The sequence below is a fragment of the Nerophis lumbriciformis genome, linkage group LG19, assembly GCF_033978685.3.
Source record: "Nerophis lumbriciformis linkage group LG19, RoL_Nlum_v2.1, whole genome shotgun sequence".
Classification (NCBI taxonomy): domain Eukaryota; kingdom Metazoa; phylum Chordata; class Actinopteri; order Syngnathiformes; family Syngnathidae; genus Nerophis; species Nerophis lumbriciformis.
The window spans coordinates 39,687,321-39,710,158 of record NC_084566.2 but is presented as its reverse complement, the minus strand read 5'-3'; the positions used below and the strand labels follow the sequence as shown (position 1 = coordinate 39,710,158).

Below are 22,838 nucleotides of genomic sequence, written 5' to 3'. Positions count from 1 at the left end.
AAGATAATACAAGCATGTTTAACACATATAGATTCCTTTCTTTCATGAAGACAAGAATATAAGTTGGTGTATTACCTGATTCTGATGACTTGCATTGATTGGAATCAGACAGTGGTGCTGATAACGTCCGCATTTTCGAATGGAGGAGGAAAAAAGTCCTCCTTTCTGTCCAATACCACATGAAAGTGGTTGGTTTTTGGCATCTTATTTGTCCAGCTTCCGTACTCCTTTGTATACACTTTACAAGAAATACATTGTCGGCAAACTCCGTAGCTTGCTAGCTTGTGCACGCCAGCCTTCTGAGACTCTTATTTTGGTAGCGCAGGCAGGATGAAGCAGAGCTTTTATTGTGCAACTGTGCAGTCGGTCTTTGGAGTTTTGACGACAGGTACGGCGCCAGAGTCTGTTGAAATAAAGTGTTTCTCGCCTTCCGGTCGGTAATTTTAACGAGCTGGCAGGAGCCAGCGTCATCTCAGAAGACCCTCGGGTGCCGTGAATGTCAATCAAGTGACGAAAGTGACGTCATAGTGAAGATTTATGATCGCTCATTTTTAGGACTATTTTTTTAATGCCTGGCTGGTGATCGACTGACACACCCTCCGAGATCGACCGGTAGATCGCGATCGACGTAATGAGCACCCCTGAGCTAGACACTTACATCACGTGTTGCCTTCATTATAACACTTATATACGGCTTTTCATTTTTTTGCAGCTCCAGACAGACTTGTTTTTTGTATTTTTGGTCCAATATGGCTCTGTCAACATAATGGGTTGTCGACCCCTGCACTAGCAGATAGAACGTCCTTTGTCTTTGCCTTTTTTGATTGATTGATTTGTTTTAATCCTACCAGCGTCAGAGCGATGTTGCCTCTCAAACTTGTCCATCCTCCCCAGCAGGGAGTCGATCTTGGTCTTGATCTGCAACAGCTCCTTCTTGATGGTGAGCAGCTGGTCCGTCTTCACTGTGAGCGTACATGCACACACACACATTACCAGGGATTATGCATGTGGAAGTACCAGAGAAACACACTTGACTCATTCAATTCCATCACGGTGCTCTCTGAGGGAAATATCTGTCAATTTGCAAACATTGTAGGAATACGCAATTAACAGCAGAAACGGCTTCTTTTATGAACCAAAACACTTCATTAGAGCTTTGGAGGCAGGAGCTGGGTTCCTCATGCTGAAGTTTACATCTTATTCTTGTTGTTTTTTTTAGGTCTATATCTGAGCAGAGCACCTCAGAAGAAGAGCTGGATGTTGTTTCATGCAGACTATAAGGTAATATGAGTGGCCACAACTTTATTCAGTGTTTTTATTTGGGGCAAAAAGCAAAACAAAGCCTACTAAGATGTGTGTCTACTGTAAGCAGTATTGGGACTAACGTGTTACTGTAACGCCGTTACTTTCGGCGGTGAATAGTAATCTAACGAGTTATTTTTTATATTCAGTAACTCAGTTACCGTTACTACATGATGCGTTACTGCGTTATTTTACGCAATTTTTTATGTAGTATCGGCTAGAAACTGAGTAGATCTGAGTGTGTTTTATTGGAGCGCTGCGGAAGAGGCACGCCGCGCGCTGTCTGTGTGTATGTGTGTGTGTGTGTGGGAGGGGGCGTGTCTGTGTTTACTAACAAGACGTCATGGCGAAGCCCGAAGCCGAGTTTCTTAACATGGAGATATTCTCACAACTTTTGTTTTGTCGACCACAAAGAAAAGAACATTTTAGTTGAATGTATCAATCAATCAATCAATCAATCTTTATTTATATAGCCCTAAATCACAAGTGTCTCAAAGGGCTGCACAAGCCACAACGACATCCTCGGTACAAAGCCCACATACGGGTAAGGAAAACTCACCCCAGTGGGACGTCGATGTGAATGACTATGAGAAACCTTGGAGAGGGCCGCATATGTGGGTAACCCCCCCCCCCCCCTCTAGGGGAGACCGAAAGCAATGGATGTCGAGTGGGTCTGACATAATATTGTGAGAGTCCAGTCCATAGTGGATCCAACATAATAGTAAGAGTCCAGTCCATAGTGGGGCCAGCAGGACACCATCCCGAGCGGAGACGGGTCAGCAGCGTAGAGATGTTCCCAGCCGATGCACAGGCGAGCGGTCCACCCCGGGTCCCGACTCTGGACAGCCAGCACTTCATCCATGGCCACCGGACCTGTGCCCCCCCCCCCCAAGGAAAAGGGGAGCAGAGGAGAAAAGAAAAGAAACGGCAGATCAACTGGTCTAACAGGGGGGCTATTTAAAGGCTAGAGTATACAAATGAGTTTTAAGAATGTAAGTTGTGTCTTGGATCAAAGATCCTATCCTAGCAATTCAAATCTGCTGAAACAGCTACAAAAGCAACATGCTTCGACGAAGCTCGTGAAGAGAGACACACTTCACCTCCTAAGCAACAGCGGCTGGATTTTAACGAGGCACTGTGTTACGGCTCAGGCTCCTGCCAACGCCGCTCATCCGTCTGTGCGCACCTCGGGACACGCCCACGGGTGCGCACATCCAGGGACGCGCCGCGCGCGTCCCCGCCCTGCAGCAGCCACCAGCTGCAATCACTCGCTGGCAATCTTCACACCTGGAACTGATGAGGGCGAGCTGGTTAAAAGACCAGTGGACCCTAGGATCGGCGCGGGAACTTAGCTTTCTCATGGTGTACCGTAAGCAACAAGCTTTATTCTATATTCGTGTTTCCTCTCCGTGCCTTGATTTGTCCCTTGTCTTCTCCCGTGTCCCCGCAGTACCCTCCGTCGCCTGGAAAGTGAGCTGTGCGTCTCATTTTCCCCTGGATCTCCCTCTGGACTCTGACTGCTTCCTTCGTTCCTCGACCTCTTGCTCGCCCCTGGATTCCGACGCCTCTCTCTCGCCCCGGATAACCTGCCTGCCCCATGGACTTCCTCGTATCTCGTTCAACACGTTGGTAACACTCACTTCAGTTAACTACACACATAGTCTTACACCACACACTCTTGTATTCTAGTTCACACTCCATTTCCTTAGTTTAGTAGTATTGTTTATTATCATTTATATATATATATATATATATGTTGACTATATATATTTATATATAATAAATAATTGTATATACTGCACCCTGGTGTCTGTTTGCCGTCACCTCCTCTCAGTAAACACAACACACTGCGCACTAAAGGTACACACACTCTTTCAATTCTCTTATATACAGTTGCTCTTTCATTCTAGACTTCTAGAGTGTTTGATTATCACATCACTCTAAATGTGTAGACTATAAAGTTCACAAACATAAAGAGGGATGCTAGTGGGCCAGGCCAATCTTTCCTTATCTCTAAACTAAAACTGGGGAAATGTGTAGAGTGTTCTGGGCTTCAGACATGATTTTATTTCACAATTCCTTGAGAGAAAAAAACGCCTGGTTAGGCTTTGTGTATGTAGTGTGTGCCTTCCTTGGTTTACAGCTATGTTGTTATTATGCTGTTTGTTACTTATGTATGTTATGTTGCAGCAATTTAAATGAGTTTTGTCAATTTGTTCTGGCCTGAAACAAATTGGCCCTTTGAAACATATCTTTGTGTGTTGTATGTAGACCACATTGCTTAGCAGAGTTCAGTGATACAAATGCATGAACCAAAACACTTCATTAGGCACACCTGCATGGTGAAATGAGATGGGTCGGAAAGTCCTCCCTCGCAAGGATAATACATGTTTGGGTATTTAAAAGACTATGGAAAAAATACTATGAAATAGTGGGAAATGCGTGCAAACTAGCGGGAGTCACAAGGGACAGAAACGTTCCTTGCAGCCAAAATGCATCAATAAGATGTGACTTTAAGGTTTTACTAATTAGGTATAAAATACTACACGGTCTAGCTCCGTCCTATCTTGCTGATTGTATTGTACCATATGTCCCGGCAAGAAATCTGCGTTCTAAGAACTCCGGCTTATTAGTGATTCCCAGAGCCCCAAAAAAAGTTTGCGGGCTATAAAGCGTTTTTTATTGAGGCTCCAGTACTATGGAATGTTCTAGCAGTAACAATTAGAGATGCTACCTCAGTAGAAACATTTAAGTCCCATCTTAAAACTCATTTGTATACTCTAGCCTTTAAATAGACCCCCTTTTTAGACCAGTTGATCTGCCGTCTCTTTTTCTGCTCCATGTAGAGGTGGGGCAGAGATTCGGTGACCACAGATGAGGCGCTAGCTGTCCAAAGTCGGGACCCAGGGTGGACCACTCATCTGTGAATCATTTGAGGACGTCTCTGCACTGCTGACCTGTCTCCACTCAAGATGATCTCCTGCTGGCCCCACAATGGACTGGACTCTCACTATTATGTTAGATCCACTATGGACTGGACTCTCACACTATTATGTTAGATCCACTATGGACTGGACTCTCTCACTATTATGTTAGATCCACTATGGACTGGACTCTCACTATTATGTTAGATCCACTATGGACTGGACTCTCACTATTATGTTAGATCCACTATGGACTGGACTCTCACTATTATGTTAGATCCACTATGGACTGGACTCTCACACTATTATGTTAGATCCACTATGGACTGGACTCTCTCACTATTATGTTAGATCCACTATGGACTGGACTCTCACACTATTATGTTAGATCCACTATGGACTGGACTCTCACTATTATGTTAGATCCACTATGGACTGGACTCTCACACTATTATGTTAGATCCACTATGGACTGTACTCTCACTATTATGTTGGATCCACTATGGACTGGACTCTCACACTATTATGTTAGATCCACTATGGACTGGACTCTCACTATTATGTTAGATCCACTATAGACTGGACTCTCACTATTATGTTAGATCCACTATGGACTGGACTCTCACTATTATGTTAGATCCACTATGGACTGGACTCCCACTATTATGTTGGATCCACTATGGACTGAACTCTCACACTATTATGTTAGATCCACTATGGACTGGACTCTCACACTATTATGTTAGATCCACTATGGACCGGACTCTCACACTATTATGTTAGATCCACTATGGACTGGACTCTCACTATTATGTTAGATCCACTATGGACTGGACTCTCACTATTATGTTAGATCCACTATGGACTGGACTCTCACTATTATGTTTGATCCACTATGGACTGGACTCTCACTATTATGTTTGATCCACTGTGGACTGGACTCTCACTATTATGTTTGATCCACTATGGACTGGACTCTCACTATTATGTTAGATCCACTATGGACTGGACTCCCACTATTATGTTAGATCCACTATGGACTGAACTCTCACACTATTATGTTAGATCCACTATGGACTGGACTCTCACACTATTATGTTAGATCCACTATGGACCGGACTCTCACACTATTATGTTAGATCCACTATGGACAGGACTCTCACTATTATGTTAGATCCACTATGGACTGGACTCTCATACTATTATGTTAGATCCACTATGGACTGGACTCTCACACTATTATGTTAGATCCACTATTGACTGGACTCTCACTATTATGTTAGATCCACTATGGACTGGACTCTCACACTATTATATTAGATCCACTATGGACTGGACTCTCACACTAATATGTTAGATCCACTACGGACTGGACTCTCACACTATTATGTTAGATCCACTATGGACTGGACTCTCACACTATTATGTTAGATCCACTATGGACTGGACTCTCACTATTATGTTAGATCCACTATGGACTGGACTCTCACTATTATGTTAGATCCACTATGGACTGGACTCTCACACTATTATGTTAGATCCACTATGGACTGGACTCTCTCACTATTATGTTAGATCCACTATGGACTGGACTCTCTCACTATTATGTTAGATCCACTATGGACTGGACTCTCACAATATTATGTTAGATCCACTATGGACTGAACTCTCACACTATTATGTTCGATCCACTATGGACTGGACTCTCACACTATTATGTTAGATCCACTATGGACTGGACTCTCTCACTATTATGTTAGATCCACTATGGACTGGACTCTCTCACTATTATGTTAGATCCACTATGGACTGGACTCTCACAATATTATGTTAGATCCACTATGGACTGGACTCTCACAATATTATGTTAGATCCACTATGGACTGGACTCTCACACTATTATGTTAGATCCACTATGGACTGGACTCTCTCACTATTATGTTAGATCCACTATGGACTGGACTCTCTCACTATTATGTTAGATCCACTATGGACTGGACTCTCTCACTATTATGTTAGATCCACTATGGACTGGACTCTCACAATATTATGTTAGATCCACTATGGACTGGACTCTCACACTACTATGTTAGATCCACTATGGACTGGACTCTCTCACTATTATGTTAGATCCACTATGGACTGGACTCTCACACTATTATGTTAGATCCACTATGGACTGGACTCTCACTATTATGTTAGATCCACTATGGACTGGACTCTCACTATTATGTTAGATCCACTATGGACTGGACTCTCACTATTATGTTTGATCCACTATGGACTGGACTCTCACTATTATGTTAGATCCACTATGGACTGGACTCTCACACTATTATGTTAGATCCACTATGGACTGGACTCTCACTATTATGTTAGATCCACTATGGACTGGACTCTCACACTATTATGTTAGATCCACTATGGACTGGACTCTCACTATTATGTTAGATCCACTAAGGACTGGACTCTCACTATTATGTTAGATCCACTATGGACTGGACTCTCACTATTATGTTTGATCCACTATGGACTGGACTCTCACTATTATGTTAGATCCACTATGGACTGGACTCTCACACTATTATGTTAGATCCACTATGGACCGGACTCTCACACTATTATGTTAGATCCACTATGGACTGGACTCTCTCACTATTATGTTAGATCCACTATGGACTGGACTCTCACACTATTATGTTAGATCCACTATGGACTGGACTCTCACTATTATGTTAGATCCACTATGGACTGGACTCTCACTATTATGTTAGATCCACTATGGACTGGACTCTCACTATTATGTTTGATCCACTATGGACTGGACTCTCACTATTATGTTAGATCCACTATGGACTGGACTCTCACACTATTATGTTAGATCCACTATGGACTGGACTCTCACTATTATGTTAGATCCACTATGGACTGGACTCTCACACTATTATGTTAGATCCACTATGGACTGGACTCTCACTATTATGTTAGATCCACTAAGGACTGGACTCTCACTATTATGTTAGATCCACTATGGACTGGACTCTCACTATTATGTTTGATCCACTATGGACTGGACTCTCACTATTATGTTAGATCCACTATGGACTGGACTCTCACACTATTATGTTAGATCCACTATGGACCGGACTCTCACACTATTATGTTAGATCCACTATGGACTGGACTCTCACTATTATGTTTGATCCACTATGGACTGGACTCTCACTATTATGTTAGATCCACTATGGACTGGACTCTCACACTATTATGTTAGATCCACTATGGACTGGACTCTCATACTATTATGTTAGATCCACTATGGACTGGACTCTCACACTATTATGTTAGATCCACTATGGACTGGACTCTCACTATTATGTTAGATCCACTATGGACTGAACTCTCACACTATTATGTTAGATCCACTATGGACTGGACTCTCACACTATTATGTTAGATCCACTATGGACTGGACTCTCACACTATTATGTTAGATCCACTATGGACTGGACTCTCACTATTATGTTAGATCCACTATGGACTGGACTCCCACTATTATGTTAGATCCACTATGGACTGAACTCTCACACTATTATGTTAGATCCACTATGGACTGAACTCTCACACTATTATGTTAGATCCACTATGGACTGGACTCTCTCACTATTATGTTAGATCCACTATGGACTGGACTCTCACTATTATGTTAGATCCACTATGGACTGGACTCTCACTATTATGTTAGATCCACTATGGACAGGACTCTCACTATTATGTTAGATCCACTATGGACTGGACTCTCATACTATTATGTTAGATCCACTATGGACTGGACTCTCACACTATTATGTTAGATCCACTATGGACTGGACTCTCACTATTATGTTAGATCCACTATGGACTAAACTCTCACACTATTATGTTAGATCCACTATGGACCGGACTCTCACACTATTATGTTAGATCCACTATGGACAGGACTCTCACTATAATGTTAGATCCACTATGGACTGGACTCTCATACTATTATGTTAGATCCACTATGGACTGAACTCTCACACTATTATGTTAGATCCACTATGGACTGGACTCTCACTATTATGTTAGATCCACTATGGACTGGACTCTCACTATTATGTTAGATCCACTATGGACTGGACTCTCACTATTATGTTTGATCCACTATGGACTGGACTCTCACTATTATGTTAGATCCACTATGGACTGGACTCTCACACTATTATGTTAGATCCACTATGGACTGGACTCTCACTATTATGTTAGATCCACTATGGACTGGACTCTCACACTATTATGTTAGATCCACTATAGACTGGACTCTCACTATTATGTTAGATCCACTATGGACTGGACTCTCACTATTATGTTAGATCCACTATGGACTGGACTCTCACAATATTATACCTTCATCCAGCAGATGAAGGCATGGTTTGACCTTGGCGGAAGGACAGAAACTGGTTTCACTTAAGCAAACCTTCTTTAACATCCCATAATACCAATTAATAAATATGATGTATTAGGATTGTACAGTATACGGGTATTAGTATAGTACCGCGATACTAACGAATCATATTCGGTAAAATACCGCCTGGTTTACGAGCAGAGGAGCATGTTCGGCAGCGCACAATCACGGAGTGTGTAGACAGACATCCACTGTAATGATACCAAGTACAGTAGCGTATCTAGTCGATACTACTATGATTACGTCGATATTTTCTGGCAACACAAAATCTTCTTTCGTTATTTTAAAATGTATATTATGTTTATAAAGTCAGTAAATATGTCCCTGGACACATGAGGACTTTGAATATGACCAATGTATGATCCTGTAACTACTTGGTATCAGACTGATACCTACATTTGTGGTATCATCCAAAACTAATGTAAAGTATCAAAGAAGAGCAGAATAAGTGATTATTACATTTGAACAGAAGTGTAGATAGAACATGTTAAAACAGAAAGTAAGCAGATGTTAACAGTAAATGAACAAGTAGATTAATAATACATTTTTACAGTTTGTCCCTCATAATTTGGACAAAATAATAGAATGGAAAATGACTCAATATGTTACTGCATATATAAGCAGCTAAATTAGAAGCCTTTGTTTGTTTACTTACTAATAAAAGACAAATTGTCTTAAATGTTCACTGTTTTATTTAATGACAAACTTGCAATAATAAACATATTTTTCATGTACCCGAAGATTTTTTTTGCTAAAATAAAGCCAATAATGCAATTTGTTGTGGTCCCATTTATTTAGAAAAGTATCCAAAAGTATTAATATACATTTTGGTACCAGTACCAAAATATTGGTATCGGGACAACACTAGTATGTATGATTCCTCCTGATATATTGGATAAAAATATCAGTATCGGCCAAAAGAAAGACTCCAATATTGGTATGGAAAGTGAACAGGTTGTATCGGGACACCAGTATAGGTAACCTATTATTATTGAATACTATTCCAATCAAGATGTCTAATTCAGTGTTAATATTTGTACTGGAAAAGGTTCTAAAGCACCTCTTAAGGCCCAAGCTGTTTGTTTACATGCTTTTTTTTTAATTTCTCTTTACTATTTGTGCTTATTGGACCCTAATTAGAATAAAAACTAAGAATCATCTTTTGATATGATGCACTTAGTCCATAAGTACACAAACGTGTACGTCATGTTTAGTGACATGCTAATTCTTATTTTTACTCTTTTTTCCAAATTCCATTGTATGTTATACTCTTCTGACACCACCAGATGGCAGTATAAGTGTCCACATAAGTGGCCATAAGACCCCAATTCAGTAGTGTACACCATTTTGGAAATACGAGCTAAAAGGTGCTGTCCAGCCTTTTGAGGTTTTAAGGGGGAAATCAAGGCTTCCATAGACTGAAGTTATCTACCGTATTTTCCGCACTATTAGCCGCACCTAAAAACCACAAATTTACTCAAAAGCTGACAGTGCGGCTTATAACCCGGTGCGCTTTATATATGGATTAATATTAAGATTCATTTTCATAAAGTTTCGGTCTCGCAACTACGGTAAACAGCCGCCATCTTTTTTCCCCGTAGAAGAGGAAGTGCTTCTTCTTCTACGCAAGCAACCGCCAAGGTAAGCACCCGCCCCCATAGAACAGGAAGCGCTTCTTCTTCTACTGTAAGCAACCACCCGCCCCCGTAGAAGAAGAAGAAGCGCGCGGATATTACGTTTCATTTCCTTTGTGTGTTTACATCTGTAAAGACCACAAAATGGCTCCTACTAAGCGACAGGTTTCCGGTTCATGAAAAGACGCAATCTCTCCATCCGCACACGGACTACTATTTCACAGCAACTGCCTAAAGACTTTCAAGAAAAGCTGGCTACTTTCCGTGCATATTGTAAAAACAAGATAGCTGAAAAAAAGATCCGGCCAGAGAACATTATCAACATGGACGAGGTTCCACTGACTTTTGATATTCCTGTGAACCGCACTGTGGATACAACGGGAGCACGTACGGTGAATATTCGCACCACAGGGAATGAGAAGTCGTCCTTCACTGTGGTTCTAGCTTGCCATGCTAATGGCCAGAAACTTCCACCCATGGTGATATTCAAAAGGAAGACCTTGCCAAAAGAGACCTTTCCAGCCGGCGTCATCATAAAAGCTAACTCGAAGGGATGGATGAAGAAAAGATGAGCGAGTGGTTAAGGGAAGTTTACGCGAAGAGGCCGGGTGGCTTTTTTCACGCAGCTCCGTCCATGTTGATATACGACTCCATGCGCGCCCACATCACGCTGGTTTTTAATATATTATTAAAGTTTGACTGACCTATCTGACTGTTTTTTTGACATTCCCTTTAGCGCAGTTAGATGCGGCTTATAACACGGGGCGGCTTATAGGTGGACAAAGTTTTGAAATATGCCGTTCATTGAAGGCGCGGCTTATAACCCAGGGCGCCTTATGGTGCGGAAAATACGGTACTTAAAGGCAGAACTTTTGTTCCGCTAAAGTGGAATGACATTGAAGTGGGATAAGAAGGACATACGTTTGGGGGCTGCGAGTGAAGACCCAACATTGACCGCTCGTGAAGAAGAAGAGGAGGAGGAAGAAGAGAAAGAGCAAGCCCGGACGGGAAAAGAGGACTTGGCTCTGCGTGTGGACGGCACGACTAGCCGGGAGCGCTTGACGGGAATGGCGGCCCGGGCGGGCGGCGCCACGCGACCGTGGTACTCCAAAAGTCTGAGGACACGTGGCAAGAAGACAGAAAGAAATATGAACTTTCGCAAGACTGCAATTCTGCTCAATCACGTCTAGGGTTTTCAAAATTCCGGGAATATTCAAAGTTGGAAACCTTCCGTTGGAATAAACAAGAATATATGGGAATAAACATTGAATGCAACATGCTAGATCTTGCAGCATGATTATTAGATAAAGCAACTGGATATTATATCATCATAACATACCTGCCAACTTTTGAAATCAGAAAAACCTAGTAGCCAGGGTCCAGGGGCCGCAGGCCCCGGTAGGTCCAGGACAAAGTCCTGGTGGGGGGTTCAGGCTTTGCCCCCCGACGCAAAATGATTATTAGCATTCAGACAGGTTAAAATGTTGCTAAAACCATCACTTTTCTATCAGTCACAGTGACTTTTCAAAACAAAAATATTACAGCAAAAATCATATGGGTTGATTGACATGTTTATTCTGTAAGCTAACTTCAATAGTTTGAAATTATTTTGACAGTTAATGCCAGTTATCCTGTCAACCTTTCACAAGACTTCAATTTGTTAATTGAAAGTATAAACACTTTTTACAGTAAACAAATGGTAAAACAGTACTAAACAATTCCATAAAAAAAAAAATTGGCGTCATTATTAACTTTCTGTCCAAGCTTGTATAATCTACTGCCTTGTTCAATTGTAAAAAATATTCTGTGCCTGAAATTCACATTTCTATCACAATTATCATACTGTAAACATGGTAAGCTAACTTCATTAAAATTAATAGTCCTGTCAATAGCATGGAATTACAATTCAAATGTAGTTTTTTTGTAAGCCTTTCAAAAGAATTCAAAATATGAACAATTAATGAAAATTAATTTAAGCCATCAGACACTTGAAAAGTGGCACATCACATCTCTAATGTAATCATTTTAACTTTTCAACAGAAATAGCACTGCAAAAATATTAAGGACATACTTCTGTATTTTGGTAGTTATGCTGTCAACATTTAACAAGATTTCTTCAACTTGGACTTGAAAGCATAAATAGTATAAACACTTTTAACAGTATAACAGTACTAAACAATTCCAATAGATAACATTGGTGTCATTACCTTTTTGTGGCTAAAATCCGAAAAACGTTGAAAGTTTTCCACTTGTATCGCTAGCAACGGCATTAGACTTGTGTTTTTTTTGTCCCAACGTGGTCTTTTACATCGCTAATTCCTCCGTGTCCGATCGAAAAATCTTGTCTGCACAAGGTGCAATTCGCGTAGTTTTCACCCTTTTTGGAACGGATAATTATTCCCGGATAGGCTTTTGAATATTCTTCACGGAATGACTGCAGTTTTCTTTTCGGTTTAAGACTCGTTTGCGATTTTTCTCCGGCCGATTCCATGATCGTTCGCTCGTTTGGAAACAATGGCAACAGGTGCCTCGTGCTTGGCAGCGGTGCTATAAATAGCCTTGCGCATTTAAAAAAAAAATATTTTTTTAATTAATGAAAAACCGTATTTTGTATCACTGCAACCGTAACCCGGAATAGGTTGATGAAAACCGTACTAATTACGGGAAAACCGGAGTAGTTGGCAGGTATGTCATAATTACAAAGTGAAAGTGAAAGTACCAATGATAGTCACACACACACTAGGTCAGGGGTCGGCAACCTTTACCAGTCAAAGAGCCATTTTGACCAGTTTCACAAATTAAAGAAAACAATGGAAGCCACAATCATCTTTTAAAATTGAAAATGAAATAACACTGCATTCAAAGTTTTTTTTTTTGCATTGTGCTATGTATAAACCAAGGGGTCTCAGACACACGGCCCACACCTTAATATGAAAATTGAATGTTACTGCGGCCCGCGGGTTTGATATAAATGGCGCTTGACCGCGTCATACTTGCCAACCTTTCCCAATATTTCCGGGAGACTACGACTATCAGGGCAAGTATTCTCTCGAACGTGGCGTGATGTTACAGCATTGAGCGCCCGCCGGCCAGGTCATACGTTGTATGGGGCTTCTGCTTGCTCACGTTAGTGACCGCAACGCATACTTGGTCAACAGCCACACAGGTTACACTGACGGTGGCGGTATAAAACAACTTTAACACTGTCACGTTCAAACACTGTGATATCTATTAAACAAGACAAAAGGCAAGGAATCAAACAGAGACAGAATTCAATTTGGACTCAATATTGAGGAGAGACATGGCCACTGCACTCTCTGTACAGTCCTGCACCACGCTCTGACGAAGAAGGTTTTCGTCCCCTCTTTTATTTAGATGTTCAATGTTTACGCAACAACACCTGTCTCAGCAGGAATGGGGAGTATGTAAACAGTCATTGTTTTCGGTCACATTGAAGACAAAAGAAGAAGATCCCTCAGGCTTGGGTTCGTCCTGGATTCAGGACAATGGATGACCCCTCCCGTCTCATTCCATCGTCCACAGTGGAATCTTCCAAGCGTTTGGCTTGGTGCAACAAAGACCGCTTCTTGTCTGTTCATTGAGAACTCAGAACGGAAAGTTTTTTGATAATTTAAATACAATATTTCTGACAAACACTCTTACTCTTTTGCGCCACACTGTGAACCCACACCAAACAAGAATGACAAACACATTTTGGGAGAACATCTGCACCGTAACACAACAGAACAAATACCCAGAATCCCATGCAGCCCTAACTCTTCCGGGCTACATTATACACCCCCGCTACCAAACCCCGCCCACCTCAACCGACGAACGGGGGGGGGGGGGGGGTAGCAGGGGTGTATAATGTACAGGGCGGCATGGCGTAGTGGGTAGAGCAACCGTGCCAGAAACCTGAGGGTTGCAGGTTCGCTCCCCGCCTCTTTCCATCCAAAAAATCGCTGCCGTTGTGTCCTTGGGCGGGACACTTCACCCTTTGCCCCCGGTGCCACTCACACCGGTGAACTGAATGATAATAATAACTGGGATTTATATAGCGCTTTTCTAAGTACCCAAAGTCGCTTTACATGTAGAACCCATCATTCATTCACACCTGGTGGTGGTAAGCTACTTTCATAGCCACAGCTGCCCTGGGGTAGACTGACGGAAGCGTGGCTGCAATTTGTGCCAACGGCCCCTCCGACCACCACCTATCATTCATCAGTCAATTCACCGGTGTGAGTGGCACCGGGGGCAAAGGGTGAAGTGTCCCGCCCAAGGACACAACGACAGCGATTTTTGGATGGTAAGAGGCGGGGAGCGAACCTGCAACCCTCAGGTTTCTGGCACGGTTGCTCTACCCACTACGCCATGCCGCCCCCACAATGATGAATGATAGGTGGTGGTCGGAGGGGCCGTTGGCGCAAATTGCAGCCACGCTTCCACCAGTCTACCCCAGGGCAGCTGTGGCTATGAAAGTAGCTTACCACCACCAGGTGTGAATGAATGATGGGTTCTACATGTAAAGCGACTTTGGGTACTTAGAAAAGCGCTATATAAATCCCAGGTATTATTATTATTATTATAATGTAGCCCGGAAGAGTCAGGGCTGCATGGGATTCTGGGTATTTGTCCTGTTGTGTTTATGTTGTGTTAAGGTGCAGATGTTCTCCCGAAAATGTGTTTGTCATTCTTGTTTGATTCTGGTTCACAGTGTGGTGCATTATTAGTAAGAGTGTTAAAGTTGTTTTATATGGCCACCGTCAGTGTAACCTGTGTGGCTGTTGACCAAGTATGCCTTGCTGTCACTTACGTATGCAAGCAGAAGATGCATATAATAAGAGGCTGGACTGGCACATTGTTTATACAGATTGTAGGGTGCATTAAATGCTGTACCATCACGGTGTTGGAATAATTGTTTGTAAGTTATCACAAAAGAAACGTGGTATTATGAATGCTGTCTTTCGAGGCCTAACAAGAGGAAGAAGGCTCGTGAAACGCCACTGTGATTTCAACACGGACAGATGGCAGGATCTGCTCAACTCCCAGAGGAACTCTCTTTGAAGTGTTAAACGAACTCTCTTTGAAGTATTTCACAAACTCTCTTCCAACTATTTGGTAACTGAAGTCAACGCTATTTACGACCCGCTGCCCTCTTGAAGTCCCTGTGGTCAGGAGACGGGAGGGGTTATCCATTGTCCTCCAACACCTGCCCCAGCTGGATCCAGTCCTCTTCTTGGACTTCAAAGCGACCGAAAACAATGACTCTTTTACACACTTACCATTCCTGCTGTGACATATGTTGGTGCGTGAACATGGAACATCTGAATTAAAAGAGGAGACGAAAACCTTCTTCGTCAGAGCGTGCTAAGACACTGTAAGAGGTTACAGGTTGACGCATGTCTCTCCTCAATTGAGTCCAAATTGAATTCTGTCTCTGTTTGATTCCTTGCCTTTTGTCTTGTTTAATAGATGTCCTGTGTTTGAACGTGACAACGGCACACCCTTATTATTATTGTAAGGGTGCAAATCTGAGAATATTAATCCCGGGAGTTTTCTGTGAGAGGTACTGAAATCCGGAAGTCTCCCGGGAAAATCGGGGGGGGGGGTTCGGCAAGTATGGAGCTGAGCCACATCAGAGCGATCAAAGAGCCGCATGCAGGCTCCGGAGCCGGGGGGTTGCCGACCCCTGCACTAGGTGCAGTGAAATTATCCTGTGCATTTGACCCATCCCCCATAGGAGAGCAGTGAGCAGCAGTGGTGGCCGCGCCCGGGAATGCTCTTCTTCCCATCGCATGTTAATGAAGCTACTGGACGTAAAAACCAAGGACTTCTTTGAGAATACGAGGACACAAAATAACGAAAGGACAACTTTTCCAACATACCTGCTGTAGAAGTCCTCTCTGCAGTAGTCGTAGTCCAACTCATAGCCGCTGTGACGACACAAAAGAGAATACAAATGGCGATGATGCATTTGGACTCAACCTGCTTTCACTTTCACATTGATTGACGAGGCATTTCAGGGTAGCAAATGTCTGCTGCTGCTGGGTGAGATAAGCAGAACCACAGCTCCAATTGACTCAATAAATGTTGTGGAAACATAGCCAGTGTAGGGAGGGGAATGGGCTTCAAATATTAGTCCTATTCTCCCATGCGCTTGAGTTAAAAAAAAAACCTGGACAAATGCTCAGTTACCTGCCGAGGAGCATTCGTACACGGGGGAAAGTGTCGCAAAAATCTTTTTGAATGTATTTTGAGAGTGCTTTATGAGCACAGTAGACATGATGACTTGCATTACCTCCATTGTCAACTGACTTTTGCTAGATTTACAAGTTAGAATGCACAAAAAACTACAAACATAAGTGTGCTTGTCTCACATAAGACTATTATGTTGGATCCACTATGGACTGGACTCTCACACTATTATGTTAGATCCACTATGGACTGGACTCTCACTATTATGTTAGATCCACTATGGACTGGACTCTCACACTATTATGTTAGATCCACTATGGACTGGAATCTCACACTTTTATGTTAGATCCACTATGGGCTGGACTCTCACACTTTTATGTTAGATCCACTATGGACTGGACTCTCACACTATTATGTTAGATCCACTATGGACTGGACTCTCACTATTATGTTAGATCCACTATGGACTGGACTCTCACACTTTTATGTTAGATCCACTATGGACTGGACTCTCACACTATTATGTTAGATCCACTATGGACTGCACTCTCACACTATTATGTTAGATCCACTATGGACTGGACTCTCACACTATTATGTTAGATCCACTATGGACTGGACTCTCACTATTATGTTAGATCCACTATGGACTGGACTCTCACACTATTATGTTAGATCCACTATGGACTGGACTCTCACACTATTATGTTAGATCCACTATGGACTGGACTCTCACACTATTATGTTAGATCCACTATGGACTGGACTCTCACACTATTATGTTAGATCCACTATGGACTGGACTCTCACTATTATGTTAGATCCACTATGGACTGGACTCTCACACTATTATGTTAGATCCACTATGGACTGGACTCTCACACTATTATGTTAGATCCACTATGGACTGGACTCTCACACTATTATGTTAGATCCACTATGGACTGGACTCTCACACTATTATGTTAGATCCACTATGGACTGGACTCTCACTATTATGTTAGATCCACTATGGACTGGACTCTCACACTATTATGTTAGATCCACTATGGACTGGACTCTCACACTATTATGTTAGATCCACTATGGACTGGACTCTCACTATTATGTTAGATCCACTATGGACTGGACTCTCACACTATTATGTTAGATCCACTATGGACTGGACTCTCACACTATTATGTTAGATCCACTATGGACTGGACTCTCACACTATTATGTTAGATCCACTATGGACTGGACTCTCACACTATTATGTTAGATCCACTATGGACTGGACTCTCACTATTATGTTAGATCCACTATGGACTGGACTCTCACACTATTATGTTAGATCCACTATGGACTGGACTCTCACACTATTATGTTAGATCCACTATGGACTGGACTCTCACACTATTATGTTAGATCCACTATGGACTGGACTCTCACACTATTATGTTAGATCCACTATGGACTGGACTCTCACTATTATGTTAGATCCACTATGGACTGGACTCTCACACTATTATGTTAGATCCACTATGGACTGGACTCTCACACTATTATGTTAGATCCACTATGGACTGGACTCTCACACTATTATGTTAGATCCACTATGGACTGGACTCTCACACTATTATGTTAGATCCACTATGGACTGGACTCTCACTATTATGTTAGATCCACTATGGACTGGACTCTCACACTATTATGTTAGATCCACTATGGACTGGACTCTCACACTATTATGTTAGATCCACTATGGACTGGACTCTCACTATTATGTTAGATCCACTATGGACTGGACTCTCACACTATTATGTTAGATCCACTATGGACTGGACTCTCACACTATTATGTTAGATCCACTATGGACTGGACTCTCACACTATTATGTTAGATCCACTATGGACTGGACTCTCACACTATTATGTTAGATCCACTATGGACTGGACTCTCACTATTATGTTAGATCCACTATGGACTGGACTCTCACACTATTATGTTAGATCCACTATGGACTGGACTCTCACACTATTATGTTAGATCCACTATGGACTGGACTCTCACACTATTATGTTAGATCCACTATGGACTGGACTCTCACACTATTATGTTAGATCCACTATGGACTGGACTCTCACTATTATGTTAGATCCACTATGGACTGGACTCTCACACTATTATGTTAGATCCACTATGGACTGGACTCTCACACTATTATGTTAGATCCACTATGGACTGGACTCTCACTATTATGTTAGATCCACTATGGACTGGACTCTCACACTATTATGTTAGATCCACTATGGACTGGACTCTCACACTATTATGTTAGATCCACTATGGACTGGACTCTCACACTTTTATGTTAGATCCATTAAGGACTGGACTCTCACACTATTATGTTAGATCCACTATGGACTGTACTCTCACACTATTATGTTAGATCCACTATGGGCTGGACTTTCACACTATTATGTTAGATCCACTATGGACTGAACTCTCACACTATTATGTTAGATCCACAATGGACTGGACTCTCACACTATCATGTTAGATCCACTATGGACTGGACTCTCACACAATTATGTTAGATCCACTATGGACTGGACTCTCACACAATTATGTTAGATCCACTATGGGCTAGACTCTCACACTATTATGTTAGATCCACTATGGACTGGACTCTCACACTATTATGTTAGATCCACTATGGACTGGACTCTCACACTATTATGTTAGATCCACTATGGACTGGACTCTCACTATTATGTTAGATCCACTATGGACTGGACTCTCACACTATTATGTTAGATCCACTATGGACTGGACTCTCACACTATTATGTTAGATCCACTATGGACTGGACTCTCACACTATTATGTTAGATCCACTATGGACTGGACTCTCACACTATTATGTTAGATCCACTATGGACTGGACTCTCACTATTATGTTAGATCCACTATGGACTGGACTCTCACACTATTATGTTAGATCCACTATGGACTGGACTCTCACACTATTATGTTAGATCCACTATGGACTGGACTCTCACTATTATGTTAGATCCACTATGGACTGGACTCTCACACTATTATGTTAGATCCACTATGGACTGGACTCTCACACTATTATGTTAGATCCACTATGGACTGGACTCTCACACTATTATGTTAGATCCATTAAGGACTGGACTCTCACACTATTATGTTAGATCCACTATGGACTGTACTCTCACACTATTATGTTAGATCCACTATGGGCTGGACTTTCACACTATTATGTTAGATCCACTATGGACTGAACTCTCACACTATTATGTTAGATCCACAATGGACTGGACTCTCACACTATCATGTTAGATCCACTATGGACTGGACTCTCACACAATTATGTTAGATCCACTATGGACTGGACTCTCACACTATTATGTTAGATCCACTATGGACTGGACTCTCACACTATTATGTTAGATCCACTATGGACTGGAATCTCACACTTTTATGTTAGATCTACTATGGGCTGGACTTTCACACTATTATGTTAGATCCACTATGGACTGGACTCTCACACTTTTATGTTAGATCCACTATGGGCTGGACTTTCACACTATTATGTTAGATCCATTAAGGACTGGACTCTCACACTATTATGTTAGATCCACTATGGACTGGACTCTCACACTATTATGTTAGATCCACTATGGACTGGACTCTCACACTTTTATGTTAGATCCACTATGGACTGGACTCTCACACTTTTATGTTAGATCCACTATGGACTAGACTCTCAAAATATTATGTTGGATCCACTATTGACTAGACACTCACAATATTATGCTAGATCCACTATGGACTGGACTCTCACACTATTATGTTAGATCCACTATGGACTGGACTCTCACACTATTATGTTAGATCCACTATGTACTGGACTCTCACACTATTATGTTAGATCCACTATGGACTGGACTCTCACACTATTATGTTAGATCCACTATGGACTGGACTCTCACACTTTTATGTTAGATCCACTATGGACTAGACTCTCAAAATATCATGTTAGATCCACTATGGACTGGACTCTCACACTATTATGCTAGATCCACTATGGGCTGGACTTTCACACTATTATGTTAGATCCACTATGGACTGGACTCTCACACTTTTATGTTAGATTCACTATGGGCTGGACTTTCACACTATTATGTTAGATCCTGTATGGACTGGACTCTCACACTATTATGTTAGATCCACTATTGACTAGACACTCACAATATTATGCTAGATCCACTATGGACTGGACTCTCACACTATTATGTTAGATCCACTATGGACTGGACTCTCACACTATTATGTTAGATCCACTATGGACTGGACTCTCACTATTATGTTAGATCCACTATGGACTGGACTCTCACACTATTATGTTAGATCCACTATGGACTGGACTCTCACACTATTATGTTAGATCCACTATGGACTGGACTCTCACACTATTATGTTAGATCCACTATGGACTGGACTCTCACACTATTATGTTAGATCCACTATGGACTGGACTCTCACTATTATGTTAGATCCACTATGGACTGGACTCTCACACTATTATGTTAGATCCACTATGGACTGGACTCTCACACTATTATGTTAGATCCACTATGGACTGGACTCTCACTATTATGTTAGATCCACTATGGACTGGACTCTCACACTATTATGTTAGATCCACTATGGACTGGACTCTCACACTATTATGTTAGATCCACTATGGACTGGACTCTCACACTATTATGTTAGATCCATTAAGGACTGGACTCTCACACTATTATGTTAGATCCACTATGGACTGTACTCTCACACTATTATGTTAGATCCACTATGGGCTGGACTTTCACACTATTATGTTAGATCCACTATGGACTGAACTCTCACACTATTATGTTAGATCCACAATGGACTGGACTCTCACACTATCATGTTAGATCCACTATGGACTGGACTCTCACACAATTATGTTAGATCCACTATGGACTGGACTCTCACACTATTATGTTAGATCCACTATGGACTGGACTCTCACACTATTATGTTAGATCCACTATGGACTGGAATCTCACACTTTTATGTTAGATCTACTATGGGCTGGACTTTCACACTATTATGTTAGATCCACTATGGACTGGACTCTCACACTTTTATGTTAGATCCACTATGGGCTGGACTTTCACACTATTATGTTAGATCCATTAAGGACTGGACTCTCACACTATTATGTTAGATCCACTATGGACTGGACTCTCACACTATTATGTTAGATCCACTATGGACTGGACTCTCACACTTTTATGTTAGATCCACTATGGACTGGACTCTCACACTTTTATGTTAGATCCACTATGGACTAGACTCTCAAAATATTATGTTGGATCCACTATTGACTAGACACTCACAATATTATGCTAGATCCACTATGGACTGGACTCTCACACTATTATGTTAGATCCACTATGGACTGGACTCTCACACTATTATGTTAGATCCACTATGTACTGGACTCTCACACTATTATGTTAGATCCACTATGGACTGGACTCTCACACTATTATGTTAGATCCACTATGGACTGGACTCTCACACTTTTATGTTAGATCCACTATGGACTAGACTCTCAAAATATCATGTTAGATCCACTATGGACTGGACTCTCACACTATTATGCTAGATCCACTATGGGCTGGACTTTCACACTATTATGTTAGATCCACTATGGACTGGACTCTCACACTTTTATGTTAGATTCACTATGGGCTGGACTTTCACACTATTATGTTAGATCCTGTATGGACTGGACTCTCACACTATTATGTTAGATCCACTATTGACTAGACACTCACAATATTATGCTAGATCCACTATGGACTGGACTCTCACACTATTATGTTAGATCCACTATGGACTGGACTCTCACACTATTATGTTAGATCCACTATGAGCTGGACTCTCACACTATTATGTTAGATCCACTATGGACTGGACTCTCACACTTTTATGTTAGATCCACTATGGACTAGACTCTCAACATATTATGTTGGATCCACTATGGGCTGGACTTTCACACTATTATGTTAGATCCACTATGGACCAGACTCTCAAAATATTATGTTAGATCCACTATGGACTGGACTCTCACACTTTTATGTTAGATCCACTATGGACTAGACTCTCAAAATATCATGTTAGATCCACTATGGACTGGACTCTCACACTATTATGCTAGATCCACTATGGGCTGGACTTTCACACTATTATG

General features: G+C 41.7%; 1 protein-coding gene across 2 annotated transcripts in view; it reads right to left on the bottom strand.

Annotated features, from left to right (window-relative positions):
• Positions 1–22,838, bottom strand: part of ralyl (RALY RNA binding protein like) — a 180,441-nt gene that overhangs the window by 18,670 nt on the left and 138,933 nt on the right. For both annotated transcript variants that reach the window (XM_061978784.2, XM_061978785.2), the window contains 3 exons: positions 16,229–16,276; positions 11,265–11,458; positions 849–962 (listed from right to left, as the gene is read on the bottom strand). In XM_061978784.2, coding sequence (XP_061834768.1) covers positions 849–962; positions 11,265–11,458; positions 16,229–16,276 — 356 coding nt within the window. The remainder of the gene's footprint in view (positions 1–848; positions 963–11,264; positions 11,459–16,228; positions 16,277–22,838) is intronic.